The 18,827-nt window shown below is 42.3% G+C and overlaps 1 protein-coding gene and 1 long non-coding RNA gene across 2 annotated transcripts in view; one reads left to right on the plus strand and one right to left on the minus strand.

The window, feature by feature from the left end:
• Nucleotides 1-634: 634 nt before the first annotated feature.
• Nucleotides 635-18,827, plus strand: part of LOC133630169 (potassium voltage-gated channel subfamily G member 3-like) — a 29,408-nt gene continuing 11,215 nt past the window's right edge. Inside the window, exons 1-2 of the mRNA XM_062021567.1 lie at nt 635-937; nt 12,903-13,589. Coding sequence (XP_061877551.1) covers nt 13,015-13,589 — 575 coding nt within the window. The 5' untranslated portion in view covers nt 635-937; nt 12,903-13,014. The remainder of the gene's footprint in view (nt 938-12,902; nt 13,590-18,827) is intronic.
• The window catches only part of LOC133630170 (uncharacterized), a 29,528-nt gene continuing 23,495 nt past the window's right edge, over nt 12,795-18,827 (minus strand). The window contains exon 3 of the long non-coding RNA XR_009821202.1: nt 12,795-13,575. This is a non-coding gene — a long non-coding RNA (uncharacterized LOC133630170). The remainder of the gene's footprint in view (nt 13,576-18,827) is intronic.

Raw genomic sequence — 18,827 nt, forward strand, 5'->3', positions numbered from 1 at the left:
AAGTGTTCTATTATATTCAAATATTTTGTTTATCTGTATACTATTTTGGGTATTTATTTTTTCGTTTCTGTTATGACGATTTAAATTTTTGTTATGTGAAATATAAAATAAAAGTGTTCTATTATATTACAAATTTTTGTTTATCTGGATACTATTTTGGGTATTTATTTTTTCGTTTCTGTTATGACGATTCTCATTTGTTATGTGGAATATAAAATAAAAGTCTACCATTTTTTAATGTAGTTTTTGCTTATTTCCATTTGGATTTTTTTACATTTCAAAATAAAATTCAAACAAACCAATCCTTTTTTTTCAATTCCCATTTATGAAAATAATTATTCAATGACAAAACATACACTAACTCGTACTGTCACATTCCTGCATTCATGACTACCTTCCATCTACATAGAAGCTTCCAAAAGGGGGCACCATTTCCTGGGGATCCGCTCCAGAGTGTAGCTTATTAATAAATTAATTGAGAGGATGATTCATCTTTGCCATGATTTGATGTAATATTGTATAATAATGACAGAGATTCAATCATTCATTTGCGGCATCATAAAAGGGATGAAATATGACAGTGTGGCTTAAGGAGAGCGATGAATAAAGATGGAGCTAAATAAGGAGGAGGAAGTGGAAGAAGGAGGTGTAGCAGGACAAGGTTCCCACTTCCAACAGTCACTGAGTCGCTTTGATGGCGATTCATCTGCTCAGAGCGAAAATGTTTGACTCATCAGACACTCTTCCCCTTCAGATGAAAGCAGTGCGAGGAGCGTGAGGAGACAGAAGAAGATGTGCTGCTGCTGCTGGGTTTCAGTTCATCCAGTCAAGAAGTCACAGAGCTGCTTTAGGAGGACATCTTTGCTTTTTAAGAGGAATATGTTTCTGAGCACTTTTGTCAAGCTCAACTTGCTAACTGGGCCAATGATGTTATGAGGTGAGTTATATATATATGTATATATACATACATTCATACAGTTTTATATTATATAACCTTGAAATGAAGTCAGTTAATTATGTTTTATTCAGACATTGATGTGTTCCGAGGTTCATGGCTGACTTTTCTTTTAAACGTTAAATTGTTGTGCTCTAATTAAAGTCCTACTGAAATGAATTTTTTTTATTTAAACGGGGATAGCAGATCCATTCTATGTGTCATGCTTGATCATTTGGCGATATTGCCATATTTTTGCTGAAAGGATTTAGCAGAGAACGACGATGATAAAGTTCGCAACTTTTGGTCGCTGAAAAAAAAAGCCTTGCCTATACCGGAAGTAGCGTGACGTCAACAGTTGAAAGGCTCCTTACATTTCCCCATTGTTTACAATGCAGCGAGAGAGATTCGGACTGAGAAAGCGACGATTACCCCATTAATTTGAGCGAGGATGAAAGATTTGTGGATGAGGAACGTTAGAGTGAAGGATTACAGTGCAGTGCAGGACGTATCTTTTTTCGCTCTGACCGTAACTTAGGTACAAGGGCTCATTGGATCCCACACTTTCTCCTTTTTCTATTGTGGATCACGGATTTGTATTTTAAACCACCTCGGATACTATATCCTCTTGAAAATGAGAGTCGAGAACGCGAAATGGACATTCACAGTGACTTTTATCTCCACGACAATACATCGGTGAAGCACTTTAGCTACTGAGCTAACGTGATAGCATCGGGCTTAACTGCATATAGAAACAAAACAAATAAGCCCCTGACTGGAAGGATAGACAGAAGATCAACAATACTACCAAACTCTGGACATGTAACTACACGGTTAATGCTTTCCAGCTTGGCGAAGCTTAGCAATGCTGTTGCTAACGACGCCATTGAAGCTAACTTAGCTACGGAACCTTGACAGAGCTATGCTAAAAACATTAGCTCTGCACCTACACCAGCTCTCATCTGCTCATCACGACCCGTGCTCACCTGCGTTCCAGCGATCGACGGTACGACGAAGGACTTCACCCGATCACCGATGCGGTCGGCGGCCCGGAGACGGAGGAAGTCAAGGTGAGGTCGGCGGCTAGCGCGTCTGCTATCCATCTCAAAGTCCTCCTGGTTGTGTTGCTGTAGTCCGCCGCTAATACACCGATCCCACCTACAACTTTCTTCTTTGCAGTCTTCATTGTTCATTAAACAAATTGCAAAATATTCACCAACACAAATGTCCAGAATACTGTGGAATTTTGAGATGAAAACAGAGCTTTTTGTATTGGATTCAAAGGGCTCCGAATACTTCCGTTTCAACGATTGACGTCACGCGCAAACGTCATCATATCGAAACGTTTTCAGCCGGAAGTTTGCCGGGAAATTTAAAATTGCACTTTATAAGTTAACCCGGCCGTATTGGCATGTGTTGCAATGTTAAGATTTCATCATAGATGTATAAACTATTAGACTGCGTGGTCGGTAGTAGTGGGTTTCAGTACGGGATAACAAGAGAAGAGAATAATTCAATTTGGCTAAAAAATTGGTTTTAGATACTTCACAATGTAGTAGTCACAATAGTAGTCCCTCAACTTAATTGGTTCATAGCTCAAAACACTGAAATCAACATTGCCCATTGAAAAAGTGCCCCTCCACCCAATTTGAACATGTAGCATGCATTTTAAAGAAAAACACATATAGAAATCTTGTATGAAAACAATGTAATAGAATGTACGACAAAGAACTAACTTGGCTAGCAGACTTCTATGGTATCTCCCTCCAGCTGTTTCTCTGTCAAACACACCATTAGCAGCTTCTCCATATTTTCATGGATAAATGTCCACCCTTTTGATATTATTTTAAAGGCCTACAGAAATGAAAATTTTCTTATTTAAACGGGGATAGCAGGTCCATTCTATGTGTCATACTTGATCATTTCGCGATATTGCCATATTTTTGCTGAAAGGATTTAGTAGAGAACATCGACGATAAAGTTCGCAACTTTTGGTCGCTGATAAAAAAGCCTTGCCTGTACCGGAAGTAGCGTGACGTCACAGGTTGTGGAGCGCCTCACATCTGCACATTGTTTATGCTCATGGCCAGCAGCAGCGAGAGCGATTCGGACCGAGAAAGCGACGATTACCCCATTAATTTGAGCGAGGATGAAAGATTCGTGGATAAGGAAAGTGAGAGTGAAGGATTAGAGGGCAGTGGAAGCGATTCATATGGGGAAGACGCTGTGAGAGGCGGGTGGGACCTGATATTCAGCTGGGAATTACTAAAACAGTAAATAAACACAAGACATATATATACTCTATTAGCCACAACACAACCAGGCTTATATTTAATATGCAACAAATTAATCCGCATAACAAACACCTCCCCCCTCCCGTCCATATAAGCCACTAATACAAATCAAAAACCCGCACAACACACTCAATCCCACAGCCCAAAGTACCGTTCACCGCCGTAAAGTTCATATAACACATATATTTCCCCAAAGTTACGTACGTGACATGCACATAGCGGCACGCACGTACGGGCAAGCGATCAAATGTTTGGAAGCCAAAGCTGTACTCACGGTAGCGCATCACCTATCCAACTCAAAGTACTCCAGGTTGTGTTGCTGTAGCCAGCCGCTAATACACGATCCCACCTACAGCTTTCTTCTTTGCTGTCTTCATTGTTCAATAAACAAATTGCAAAAGATTCACCAACACAGATGTCCAGAATACTGTGGAATTTTGCGATGAAAAAAGACGACTTAATAGCTGGCCACAATGGTGTCCCAATATGTCCGCACAATCTGTGACGTCACGCGCAAACGTCATCATACCGAGACGTTTTCAGCAGAATATTTCTCAGGAAATTTAAAATTGCACTTTACTAATCTAACCCGGCCGTATTGGCATGTGTTGCAATGTTAAGATTTCATCATTGATATATAAACTATCAGACTGCGTGGTCGGTAGTAGTGGGTTTCAGTAGGCCTTTAACATCCTTGGCTGCCGTTATCAACTCATTCTGCTTCAGTATGGTGCAGACTAGCAGTGCTGCGCTACAACTGCTTTACAAAGTTAGATAGCTACACGCTCTGTCATGTTTTTAATTATTTGTTTCTTTAATTCAATAGATATGATCCACTTATTCTTCTCAGCATTGTCCTTAATACTCAATTTCTTCTTTCCCATGCTTGGAAAAACAAAGCTACGTCCATCTCTAGCTATAAGCTAATGCTCGCGAGTGAGATCGGATGTTTAGGTGCGGATCTTACTGGGGTTCACTGTGACATTCGCTATGCCTGCTAGCATTGGGGAGGCTCATAACTCAAATTTACTCGCAAGTTAAAACATAACAATTAGCCGAGAGACAGCTTGTATCTTGAAAAACTTGTAAGTTGAGGTACCACTGTACTTCTCAAATAGTGGGGAAAGTCCGGTAAAGTTTGTCACTTTCAGTATCTTTATCCATGCATAAATGATACATAAGCCTTCAATCAATCAATCAATCAATCAATCAATCAATGTTTACTTATATATAGGGATGATGTTTGAAACCGGTTCTCCCGGTTGTTCGATAAGATCCGATTCAATGGACTCAAATCCCTTTTTGAGAACCGGTTCCCGTTATTGAGGCCACTATAGTAAAGAAAAAGAGTTGTTTCTTTATTTAAATCCCATCCCACAGGAAATTCCCTGTGGGACGGCAATGTTATGCCCATTTGATTGTAGACTCTTACTGACACCTTGTGGCGATATGAAAATACTACGCGTCATTAGTTTGGGCACTTCCAGGTTGAGACAATTGAGAAGTAGACAAGTTGTGTTAGCTCTTACAAGCCTTGGAAAAGATAAGTCTGTAAGTAAACTGTTTAACTTGTTTATGTAACTCAATATCAAGGTGGAAAGTGGTTAAATTTGATACTAAGATGTTTATTGAGAAACGATTTTTGTTCAATGGATGTTTTGAGGACTTAAAATGGCTGCCAGTCGTGTATTTCCAACATCGAAATAATTTTTTGGAAGAAGAATTGTTGATTGATGACTGTGGTGTTCTTAGTGTCATAGTGTGTAGTTGGTATGTTCCAATACCAGCAGAAGTGCACTTTTTGGAGAGCTGTATTATTTTCAGTTTTGTGCCCAAGGGACTGATTTTATTTAACACTATATTATTATTTATACACCTATAGTGATCACAGAGACAGGTTGTTTTTGTGTTACTGTATATATTTGTTTTTCTGAAAAATCCCACTTAATATACTTTGGGTAACAACACAACAGTCAATGTTGATTTATTTTATTTTTTTAGAGGGGTAACAGTCAATATTTATTTATTTATTTTATTTTATTGTTATAAAATAAGTTTGTTAAACCAAATATTGTGTTTTTTTCCTTATATAACAACCTATCTGGATTCGATAAGAGAATCGATAAGGAATCGGTTCAATAAGAGGATTCGATAATGGGCTCGAACTCGATAATTTCTTATCAAACATCATCCCTACTTATATAGCCCTGTGGAGGTCTTGCTCCTCCGGGTTCTTCAAACCACCAGTTACCGACATGACAGCGGCGTACATGGTTTGATACAAAGATTTATTTTTCAATAAATGTCTTTGGTATTGCTTTTCAGCCATCGGGTTGCGTCAGTCTTCTCCTTCTCACTCGTGCTTCACCAATCACCATCAACAACCCTCCCCTCTTCTTCCCGACTGCTGCCTTTAACAGAGCGACAGGTGATCAGACAAACACTCCCAGCTGGGTCATCTACGCAGCTGTCGCTGATCTCGAAGCCAATCCTTCGCTGCAGGTCCACAGGCCTCGCCCCCCCCCACGGCGTCCGGCCTCGCCTACTCCCCCCCCTGTGAGGGAGCGGGAAAGGAAGATCTGCGCTTTGCATCTTTCATGCGGTGGAGCCACTGGAGGGGTTTGTGGTCCGAGCAGAGGCGGAATGAGCGCCCCAGGAGGTAGTATCGGAGGGCCCCGACCACCCACCTGATGGCGAGGCACTCCCTCTCCACTGTGCTATACCTGGCCTCTCTTTCGGATAGCTTCCGGCTGATGTAAAGGATGGGTCGGTCGACACCCTCCACCTGCTGGGACAAAACCGCTACCAGTCCTCTGCCTGACGCCTCAGCCTGCAGACAAAACGGGCCTTCTTCACCCTCTCAAACGCCTGCTGGCACTGCTCCGTCCACTGGACCAGATCTGGAGCACCCTTTCGGGTGAGGTCAGTTATTGGGCTGGTCAGGTCCGCAAACCGGGGGATAAACCTCCGGTAGTAACCTGCCAGATCCAAAAACTGCCTCATCTCTTTTTTCGTCCTGGGGATTGGGCAGGCCGCAATTGCCGCTGTTTTGTCTACTTGCGGTCGCACCTGCCCTCCTCCCAAGTGGTACCCCAAATACTGTACTTCCCTCCAGCCAACTGCACACTTCGCCGGGTTGGTGGTGAGCCCTGCCTGTCTCAGGGACTCGAGCACTGCCCCCACCCGCCGCAAGTGTTGTTCCCAGCTGCTACTCTGGATGATGACGTCATCCAGGCAGGCGGCCGCGTATGTAGCGTGGGGTCGCAGTACCCGGTCCATGAGGCGCTGGAACGTGGCAGGCGCACCGAACAAGCCAAACGGAAGTGTCACAAATTGGTACAAACCTTCCGGAGTGGAAAAGGCCGTTTTTTCCTTGGACTCTGGTGACAAGGAAAGGGTTAAATCCAGTGTCGTGAAAAAACGAGCAGTGCCCAGCCAATCCAGGAGCTCATCGACCCGAGCGAGTCAAAACGTGATACTTCGTTCACCTTGCGGTAATCCACACAGAACCGCACAGACCCATCCTTCTTCCCTACCAGAACGATGGGGCTGCACCACGCACCTTGGGATTCTTCTATTACCCCCAATTCCAGCATGGATTTGAATTCCTCCCGAACTACTTTGCGTTTGTGTTCGGGGAGCCTATAGGGCCGAGACCGCACCGTAACACCCGGGCTGGTCTCAAAATGATGCTGGATGAGGTTCTTGCGCCCGGGCCGAGGGGAGAACACATCAGAAAAGCGCCGCTGCAGCTTGGCAACATCCGCTCTCTGCGCTAACGTGAGCTGATCGTCACAGAGGAGGGGGGAGGGCAAACCAGGGCGTGGGACCTCTGGCCCGAACTCCTCCTCCTCCTCAACCACCGTCACCATGGAAACGCCTCCTTCCATGCTTTCAGGAGGTTTATATGATAAATTTGGGTGCCTCCGCCCCGGTCCGAGCGCCGGACCTCGTAGTCCACATCACCTACTTGCTGTGTGACCTCAAAGGTCAATATCTATACTCCAAAACCAGGAGGGTGTGCCTGGGCAAGGATAGTTTCGCCCTATTGTAGTGACAAAAACAACTGTTATGATGCAAACGAGCAACCCTACTGTCAAAGTCAAGAATTGTGGCAGAACGTTCGCAGCAGATCGACTACTACCAGTCCTAAATAGTCGGTACGCGATCGGACTAGAAGTAGTCATTTCGAAATATTACCTTCGGCCTACTTACTGTAACGTAGCTGTCCGAATGATTACCCTGCAGACAACGCTTCAAGTTGGTCATATTTTTACGGCAGAAAATCGAGCCACAAAGTTCACAACGTGTCTTGTTGTCTTCCCTGGCAAAGATGAAGTGCGTCCATGTCTCTTCTCTTATCTGTATTTGTGGAAGACATATTGTATTGAGGTGTGTAACAATACAGTCTTGTTCTCCCAGTGAAAAATCAAAACACAGTGTCTTACAAAGACAGTAGTTCTGATTGGATCCCCTCCGTGATTTACCCTCCATTCCTCTCCCACATGTAACTTTGATTGCATAACTTCTCCCACCCCAAAATTAAATACGATTGAATTTCGTCTCAGTCAACATTTTGGTCTCGTTTTTATTCTTTGACCAAATTGCATTTGTTGTGATTCGTTATCGTCCTATTTCAGAAAATAAATTATTGACGATAGCAAAGCCGAAAATGTTTAGTCAACAAAATTAACACTTCTTTAAAAAAGGTTTTACTACAATAGGTTCCAAATAATATATTGCGAGAATCGGTTTGAATTAAGAATTGTATTGAACCGAGAATAATTTAATCATATTTACTTTTACTGAAAAAAGTGCATGGTCTCAGTAAGGGCCCAAAGTAACCCAAAAAGGACCATTTCCCACTAAAGATCCAAGGGGAATCCAAATAGTCCCAAGGTTCTGAAGTAAAATTCCCGTTGCTGCAAAAGAGCCCAAACTACTCAAGAGGTTTGTGTGTATTTCGAACTTTTTGGGCACCACATTTATCATTGGGACCACTTGGGTTCTTTTGGGACCTTCTTGAACCCCTCCAAGGCCTGAATGAGTTCAATTTAGACAATGTCAGTCAGTCTCAGTCTTTCCTATGACTGTGAAGTTGTCGGGGGGGATAACTGCGATGAAGAAGCAGCGAGTCTGCGCCAGTTCCCACGGTCCTTAGTGGCCATCAATAGCTCTGGGGTCGACAATTATGTCTGTGTCTTGATGTTGTCTGTCCAGGATTTCCGTGGTCTTGCTCGCTTCCTTCCAGCCTCTAGTGATGGTCATGATGGTCTTGCACAGGGTGTCGTGGCGGCATGTGTGGCCGAACCAAGCTAATTTCCTTCTTTTGACAGTTGCGAGCAGGGGTTCTTGGTGACCGAGTCTTTCGACTTCACCTCACACATACAGTACTCACTGGTTTTATGTTTGTGGTATGTTATCTTGGGTATTCTAGACCAGTGTTTTTCAACCTTTTTTGGGCCAAGGCACACTTTTTGCGTTGAAAAAATCCGGAGGCACACCACCAGCAGAAATCGTAAAAAAACAAAACTCAGTTGACAGTAAAAAGTCGTTGTCGCAATTGTTGGATATGACTTTAAACCATAACCAACCATGCATCACTATAGCTCTTGTCTCAAAGTAGGTGTACTGCATACTTGCCAACCCTCCCGTTTTTAGCGGGAGAATCCCGGTATTCAGCGCCTCTCCCGATAACCTCCCGGCTTAAATTTTCTCCCTACAAACTCCCGGTATTCAGCCGGAGCTGGAGGCCACGCCCCCTCCAGCTCATTGCGGACCTGAGTGGGGACAGCCTGTTCTCACGTCCGCTTTCCCACAATATAAACAGCTTGCCTGCCCAATGACGTCATAACATCTACGGCTTTTAGAGAGTAGAGTGCACAACTGCGCACACAACAAGGAGACGAAGCAGAAGAACGAGGAAGTTACAGACATGGCGACGCAGTCGACGAGCAAGATGAAGAAATACGCTTGCAAGTTCCAAAACGAATGGAAACAAGAATTTCAGTTCATCCAGGACAGTTCGAAGGGAAAGGGGTATGTAGCCTGTACATTATGTAAAACAGACTTCTCCATTGAACACGGTGGCCGAAATGATATACTCAGTCATGAACGGAGAAGTTAAACAGGACAATACTGCCATCTACTGGATAGCCTCCGGAACACTGAAATTCAAGTATTTATTTTATTTATATGTATAATAAAATAAATATACATATATATATATATATATATATAGCTAGAATTCACTGAAAGTCAAGTATTTCATACATATATATATATATATATATATATATATATATATATATATATATATATATATATACACTACCGTTCAAAAGTTTGGGGTCACATTGAAATGTCCTTATTTTTGAAGGAAAAGCACTATACTTTTCAATGAAGATAACTTTAAACTAGTCTTAACTTTAAAGAAATACACTCTATACATTGCTAATGTGGTAAATGACTATTCTAGCTGCAAATGTCTGGTTTTTGTTGCAATATCTACATAGGTGTATAGAGGCCCATTTCCAGCAACTATCACTCCAGTGTTCTAATGATACAATGTGTTTGCTCATTGGCTCAGAAGGCTAATTGATGATTAGAAAACCCTTGTGCAATCATGTTCACACATCTGAAAACAGTTTAGCTCGTTACAGAAGCTACAAAATTGACCTTCCTTTGAGCAGATTGAGTTTCTGGAGCATCACATTTGTGGGGTCAATCAAACGCTCAAAATGGCCAGAAAAAGAGAACTTTCATCTGAAACTCGGCAGTCTTTTCTTGTTCTTAGAAATGAAGGCTATTCCACAAAATTGTTTGGGTGACCCCAAACTTTTGAACGGTAGTGTATATATATATATATATATATATATATATATATATATATATATATATATATATATATATATATATATATATATATATATATATATATATATATATGAAATACTTGAGTTGGTGAATTCTAGCTGTAAATATACTCCCCTATTAACCACTCCCCCCGCCCCACCCCCGACCACGCCCTCCCACCCTCCACCCCCCACCTCCCGGTATCGGAGGTCTCAAGGTTGGCAAGTATGGTGTACTGTCACGACCTGTCACATCACGCCCTGACTTATTTTGAGTTTTTTTGCTTTTTTCCTGTGTGTAGTGTTTTAGTTCTTGTCTTGCGCTCCTATTTTGGTGGCTTTTTCTCTTTTTTTTGGTATTTTCCTGTAGCAGTTTCATGTCTTCCTTTGAGCGATATTTCCCGCATCTACTTTGTTTGAGCAATCAAGAATATTTCAGTTGTTTTTATCCTTCTTTGTGGGGACTGCTCCACAGTAAGTCTTTGCTGTCGTCCAGCATTCTGTTTTTGTATACTTTGTAGCCAGTTCAGTTTTATTTTCGTTCTGCAAAGCCTTCCCTAAGCTTCAATGCCTTTTCTTAGGGGCACCCACATTTTGTTTATCTTTGGTTTAAGCATTAAACACCTTTTTACCTGCACACTGCCTCCCGCTGTTTCCGACATCTACAAAGCAATTAGCTACCGGCTGCCACCTACTGATATGGAAGAGTATTACACGGTTACTCTGCCGATCTCTAGACAGCACCGACACTCAATAACAACACATAATTTGCAGACTATAATTACTGGTTTGCAAAAAATATTTTTAACCCAAATAGGTGAAATTAAATCATCTCCCACGGCACACCAGACTGTATCTCACGGCACACAGTGGTTGAAAAACCCTGTTCTAGACAACATAGACACTAGAAAACCAGATTAAGGTTAGGGTTGGGTAAAAAAAATGCCAGAGTACCTTCTAACCCAGGGGTGGGCAATTAATTTTTACTGGGGGCCGCATGAGCAACCCGAGCACTGCTGGAGGGCCACACCGACAATATTTCAATTAAATTTTGCTCAAATTATTTTTGATATACCGTAAGATAAATAATAATAATAATAATAATATTTTCATTTAACCTAACTTATCTTTATTCAAAAGCAGATGGCTTTTGATGGTTTTATTTTTAACACTTTCTTACACAACGCTTCCTGATGTGTAATACAATGCAAAAATTTAAATTTCTGTCACTTTATCCTGCATCCTCTTTGTTGTGAACGTAGCACGCCTGTAAGGTGATTGGCGAAGAAGGAGGAAGCGTTGCTGTTGCGGAAATGAGGAGTGAGGATAGACGTGCGTGTGAAAGAACGAGATAAGTTGAGCTGTGTTAGTATAGATTGCTCAATAAAAGTTTAAAAAGAGCATCAGACTTGGTGTGCACTTCTTCTGGACGCTACAATTGGAGTCAGAAGTGGGATGAAATGCCTCCCAGTTCGCCTTGCCATCAAACCTGGGAGTCTTCATTGAGGGCGGAATTATTCCATGCCAAGCAGCGTGCGCTGCACCTGTAGACGCTGCCTCTGTCCTTCCTCCATTTCTCTCTCGCTTTGCGGCGAGCTCCTCACGTCCTGGATTCACACAGACATCTGCAGTGCTGCTGGCACCTTAAGTCCCCACTCAATGTCCTTTCCCTCCCGTTCCATCTTGACAAAGTCGCCAGGAAACATCGTGGCACGTACCTCCCAATGACTTAGCAGGCTGAGCACACAATTAAGCAGCGCAGTATGCACAAAGATTTACTTCTGACACCAATTGAAGCGTCCAGAAGAAGTGCACACCAAGTCTGACGCTCTTTTTAAACTTTTATTGAGCAACCTATACTAACACAGCTCAACTTATCTTGTCGGACGGCGTGGCGAAGTTGGTAGAGTGGCTGTGCCAGCAATCGGAGTGTTGCTGGTTACTGGGGTTCAATCTCCACCTTCTACCTTCCTAGTCACGTCCGTTGTGTCCTTGGGCAAGACACTTCACCCTTTGCCTCTGATGGCTGCTGGTTAGCGCCTTGCATGGCAGCTCCCGCCATCAGTGTGTGAATGTGTGTTTGAATGGGTGAATGTGGAAATACTGTCAAAGCGCTTTGAGTACCTTGAAGGTAGAAAAGCGCTATACAAGTATAACCCATTTATCATTTATTCCTTCCACACGCACGTCCCTCACTCCTTCCGCAACTCAAGAACACAACATCAACGTCAGCAGGTCGTTACACTATATTCTTTAAACACAGCAACATGTCTACCACAAATTAAGCACACGGCTTTACCTTTACTTGGCAGTCCATGTCTTTTTTAAAACACGCCATTCGTCATCAACTTTTCTCTTTTTAGCTTCTCGGGGATAACCGGGCATCACTTGTCGCTGTGCGCCTTCACTCACAGGACATACGCCCATAAATAACACTTTTCAAAATAAAAGCAGCACAGTTGTATTGCACGCACGACATAGATGATTTTTTAAATTTATTTTGTAATTTGTGATTGCCGCTGCGCGCACGAGCATACGTCCACACGGAAGTAATACAAATAACGCTTTTCAAAACAAAAGCAGCACCGTTGTATTGCACACTCGAGATAGATACTTTTTAAAATTTATTTTGTAATTTATGATTGGCCTCACGCGGGCCGGACAGGGACGTACAAAGGGCCGGATGCGGCCCGTGGGCCGCAGAATGCCCAGGTCTGTTCTAACCCTACTGTGTGAGAGAGGAAATGTCAAATTCCTAATTCAAAGATGTGTTTTTGCTTTTGTTGATAATTACTGAGAACTTTTTTCTTTTCATTCAAGCGGGCTTGAAGACGACTATTTGGAGCAAGGAGAAACAGTGCCAACCAAGGATGTCGGACGCCATTTGAACAGTAGGAACTGTCATCAAAGACAAAATAAAGTTTGACAGAAGATGAAGTTTGGAAGCAGTCTGTGCACTCTCAACGTTGGCGGCCGCAGGTTTTCTTTCTCGGTGGAGCTGATGAAGCACCTCCCGCTGAGCAGACTGAGCCGCCTTTACCGCTGTGTGTCGGAGAGCGAGTTGTTGGAGCTCTGCGACGACTACGACCGTGACAGAAACGAGTTTTTCTTCGACCGGCATTCTGAGGCGTTCAGCTTCATTATGCTGTACCTGCAACATGGCAAGTTGCGCTTTGTGCCGCACATGTGTGAGTTGTCCTTCTACAACGAGATGCTCTACTGGGGCCTTGAGAGTGCAGACCTTCAAGTGTGCTGCCAGCGGCGGCTGGACGAACGTCTGTCAGACTGCTTTGTTCACTTCTTCCCCGAAGAGGAGCCACAGGGCCCTGAAGAGCCTCGGGATCGCTGGCTGGAGAGGATGAGGAGGACGTTTGAGGAGCCCACGTCCTCCTTGGCGGCACAAATCCTGGCCTTTGTGTCTGTGGTGTTTGTCCTCATTTCTATGGTGATGCTGTGTGCAAGCACCTTACCAGAGTGGAAGGCTGCTGAGACACTGGATGAACACAGGTAAGCTTTACCACAGCTGCGTCACAGTGTTTACATGGCTAAAGATTGGAATCATGTGAAAGATCCCTCCAAAAGGGATGCATACTCGAAAAGACACAATTCCAAAACCCAAAACCTGTGAAGTTGGCACGTTGTGTAATTCGTAAATAAAAACAGAATACAATGATTTGCAAATCCTTTTCAACTTATATTCAATTGAATAGACTGCAAAGACAAGATATTTATTGTTCGAACTGAGAAAACAATTTTTTTTTGCAAATAATCATTAATTTAGAATTTAATGGCAGCAACACATTGCAAAAAAGTTGGCACAGGGGCATTTTTAACACTGTTACATCGCCTTTCCTTTTAACAACACTCAGTAAACGAAGGATCGAAGGTCACCGACATGCTGCTTACGTGCAGTGATTTCTCCAGATTCTCTGAACCTTTTGATGACATTACGAATCCCCAAATTCCTTGCAATAGCTCGTTGAGAAATGTTGTTCTTAAACTGTTCTACAATTGGCTCACGCATGCGGTGACCCTCTCCCCATCCTTTTTTGTGAATGGAAGCTGCTTTTTATACCCAATCATGGCACCCACCTGTTCCCAATTAGTCTGTTCACCTGTGGGATGTTCCAAATAAGTGTTTGATGAGCATTCCTCAACTTTCTCAGTCTTTTTTGCCACTTGTGCCAGCTTTTTTGACACATGTTGCAGGCATCAAATTCCAAAAGAGATAATATTTGCAAAAAATAACAAGGTTTTCCAGTTCGAACGTTAAGTATATTGTCTTTGCAGTCTATTCAATTGAATATAGGTTGAAAAGGATTTGCAAATCATTGTATTCTGTTTTTATTTACCATTTACACAACGTGCCAACTTCACTGGTTTTGGGTTTTGTACATTTCCATATTCCTTGTTACACACATGCAGGAGTTGCATGAATTCCAGGAGGGTGCGTGTCATGCCAAAACACCGGCCTAAATTTGAGCACAAGGTGCAACGAAACGCATCTATCCACTATCGTTAGGAATTTGGTACCATTACCAATATTTATTATCGATGCCGATATTCATTGGTGGTAGTGCATTTTGTAACAATAGGAATTTTTAATCTGTGTTTATGTTGCACACAGACCAATTACAGTGACGGGCCGGAGGCCAGTTTTGACAGGCATCAACGTATTTGTGCCTGTGTCGTGTGTATGGTATAGACCCAGTGATTATTTAAAATGTTTTTTTAATTAGGGTTAATATTGGCCTGAGAATTACCGGATCACTTAGAGCAGTGGTTCTCAAATGGGGGTACGCGTACCCCTGGGGGTACTTGAAGGTATGCCAAGGGGTACGTGAGAATTTTTTTAAATATTCTAAAAATAGCAACAATTCAAAAATCCTTTATAAATATAAATAAAAACCTATCTTTTTTTCCAAATAGTTCAAGAAAGACCACAAGAAATGAGCAATATTTTGCACTGTTATACAATTTACTAAATCAGAAACTGATGACAAATTGCTGTATTTTACTTCTTTATCTCTTTTTTTCAATCAAAAATGCTTTGCTCTGATTAGGGGGTACTTGAATTAAAAAAAATTTCACAGGGGGTACATCACTGAAAAAAGGTTGAGAACCACTGACTTAGAGGACGGTCGGGTTGATTATGTGGCATAGCAGAGGTGGTACACTCTAAAAACTGCTGGGTGACTATTTGACGAAACCAATGCTGGGTTAATAAACCCCAGCAAGATGGGCTTCTTATGAAACCCAGGTAGATGGGTAACAAAAATTAAACCCAATTGCTGGGTCATTTTAACTGCAACGCTTGGTTAATTCTACCAAATAAATTGGTTATTTTCATGTTTTTTGAAGTCCAAACGTCACAAGACAGAGATCGGTATTGCAACATGTAGTTTTTTAACTTTACTCCATATTTTTGTAGTCCAAAGGTCATAAGGATTAATGACACCTACAGGAAGTAAATAATTCAATTTGCAGTCCTTAAACTGTCCACCATCTTTTTTTATGCACCAGACTCACTACACTGCATACACTTAGTCTTTGATAATAGTTTTTTGAACAACCCTAAGACAATGATAGAGACTTTAAACTTCTAATGCAAACAGTCGCAAATTGATGTGAGGTCCATGCAACATGGGCTACACCAATAAACATGGTGAACTCTTTCATTATTTTGATATTTTAATTATCTGAGGGACTCATCCAAGGACTTAACTATTCCACACACCATCCTCACTCAGTTTCAACTTTTGTTTTTTCTTAAAGGTGTATTTCACATTGTTTCTCCATAAAAGTGAAGTTTAATTGCAATTAAATGTTCCAAACAAACAAGTAATATATAGCAACAAAATAACAATAAATGAATGCCTTAATTATTCAAAAACACAAAGTGTAGCTGCAGTGCACTCTTGGAATAAGACTCACCTAATAGAAGTCGAGCGCAACCCCTACAGGCAGACATCTGTATTGCAACTTGTAATTTTTGTAGCTGTTGGCCATCTTCTTTGTAGTGCAGATGTTGTGATGATCTTGCGACCTCTACAGGCAGAATTTGGGTGCTTGCAAACTACAAGTTGCGATACCGACCTCTGCCTGTAGGAGTCATAAATCATTACTACGTATGGACTACAACTAGTCTTGAGAGAATCCATCCATCCATCCAGTTTCTACCGCTTGTCCCTTTCGGGGTCGCGGGGGGTCGCTGGAGCCTATCTCAGCTGCATTTGGGCGGAAGGCGGGGTGCACCCTGGACAAGTCGCTACCTCATCGCAGGGCCAACACAGATAGACAAACAACATTCACACTCACATTCACACACTAGGGCATACTTGCCAACCCTCCCGATTTTTCCGGGAGACTCCCGAATTTCAGTGCCCCTCCCGAAAATCTCCCGGGGTAACCATTCTCCCGAATTTCTCCCAATTTTCACCCAGACAACAATTTTAAGGGCGTGCCGTGATGGCACTGCCTTTAGCGTCCTCTACAACCTGTCTACGCGTCCGCTTTTTCACCGTACAAACAGCGTGCCGGCCCAGTCACATGTTGTATGCGGCTTCTGCAGACACACGAAAGTGACTGCAAGACATACTTGATCAACAGCCATACAGGTCACACTGAGGGTAGCCGTATAAACAACTGTAACACTGTTACAAATATGCGCCACACTGTGAACCCACACCAAACAAGAATGACAAACACATTTCGGGAGAACAGCCGCACCGTAACACAACATAAACACAACAGAAAAATACCCAGAATCCCTTGCGTCCCTAACTCTTCCGGGCTACAATAAACACCCCCACTACCACCAAAATTTGGCCCCCCTCAACCCCACTTTGTGTGACGTCACACTCCCCACTTACCCTCCTGAAGAAATGGCGCATTTAGGCTAAGTTCTATGTGTCTAGCAATGCAGCTAACAGGGGCAATCCATTCAGCCTCTAAATCACTTTAAAAATGCATGCAAAAACAGCCAACAATACTTAATTTACGTTGCGTAACCTGTATAATAACAAAGCTGTAGCAACATTGTTATTGTAAGAGCGACAACTGGAAATATGTGATGCATTACATTGTATCGTAAGCATGTTCGAAATAAACTGAAACTGAACTGAACACTGAGGAACTGTTTTGCTAGCTTAGTAACACATCGCCATGCTACGGCATTAGCCATAAGCTAGCTACGGCAAGAGGTAAGCTGGCTACTACCTCAACAGCTGAATGACTTTTGAGTTTTTAAATGCACAACACAATGCGATAGGACACCAATCTGTACTGACTGAAAAACATGAACAATAATATTACAGAATCTGTAGAGTGTTATTTCATGTTTTATTTGTACGCAGCTAGCTCGACAGCATACGTACTGTAGTTGTACGCTGATGTGCTTGTATCATGATCAGCATTATGGTGACTCACTTGATGGACTGTTGTCCGTTTGGTCAAGCTTGCCGGGGACGTTTCCAGTTGACTTGGGTAAGCAATCCAAGACTAGATGAAAACTAATGGCTAAGCATGCTACACACACACCGAGCAGGACTACACAAGAAGCTAATCGTGACAGCGTCAATGTAAAGTATTGGTGATTGATCCAGATGTTGACACTATCAATACCTAGTGTAGTTTCAGTATATAAAGTATATTAAATCAATATTACAATTTTAGTAGTTGTTAGTATTAAAAAAAATAATTTTTTAGTTGTTATTGTTTCCAAACTCAAGGAGTAAGTCACTGGATACAGGAAGGATTTGAGGGCAACACCCAAATGATTGAAATGGGACCATTTAATAAAATAACTAGAGATGTCCGATAATATCGGACTGCCGATATTATTAGCCGATAAATGCTGTAAAATGTAATATCGGAAATTATCGGTATCGGTTTCAAAATTATCGGTATCGGTTTAAAAAATTAACATTTATGACTTTTTAAACGCCACTGTGTACACGGACGGACGTAGGGAGGAGTACAGAGCGCCAATTAACCTTAAAGGCACTGCCTTTGCGTGCCGGCCCAATCGCGTAATATCTACGGATTTTCACAAACACAATCACTTGATTTTCACAAACACAATCACTTGATCAACAGCCATACAGGTCACACTGAGGGTGACCGTATAAACAACTTTAACACTGTTACAAATATGCGCCACACTGTGAACCCACACCAAACAAGAATGACAAACACATTTCAGGAGAACATCCGCACCGTAACACAACATAAACACAACAGAACAAATACCCAGAACCCCTTGCAGCACTCCGGGACGCTACAATATACACCCCCCCCCCTCCCCCCCGCTACCTCCTACCCGCCCCACCCCCACCCACCTAAACCTCCCCGTGCTCTCTCAGGGAGAGCATGTCCCAAATTCCAAGCTGCTGTTTTGAGGCAGTTGTAGACCTCCATGCTTTTCCGAGTTTTCATCTGTTTTGTCGTGTAGAATGATATCTGGAGCACAATAGTTCGATATGTCTGAGAACGCGACCGACATATAATCCTTGATATGACTCTACAAACCTTTTTATGATAAAGTATAGAGATCTATTACATTGCAGAGTTTGATTTTTTTGCTCTTATCTGATTTTCGCAGGAAAACTTAAGCCTCTTTTGTACTCAAATAGTTTGCATGCTCCTTGCTGTACAACTTTAACAGCCATCTTGGCTTGGTTGACCACCACTGGTTTTCGCTTCCGGGAAAAAGTCACGTATCAGAATACAAGCAATTGACGGCTG

Source organism: Entelurus aequoreus, linkage group LG15 (assembly GCF_033978785.1).
Source record: "Entelurus aequoreus isolate RoL-2023_Sb linkage group LG15, RoL_Eaeq_v1.1, whole genome shotgun sequence".
Lineage (NCBI taxonomy): Eukaryota > Metazoa > Chordata > Actinopteri > Syngnathiformes > Syngnathidae > Entelurus > Entelurus aequoreus.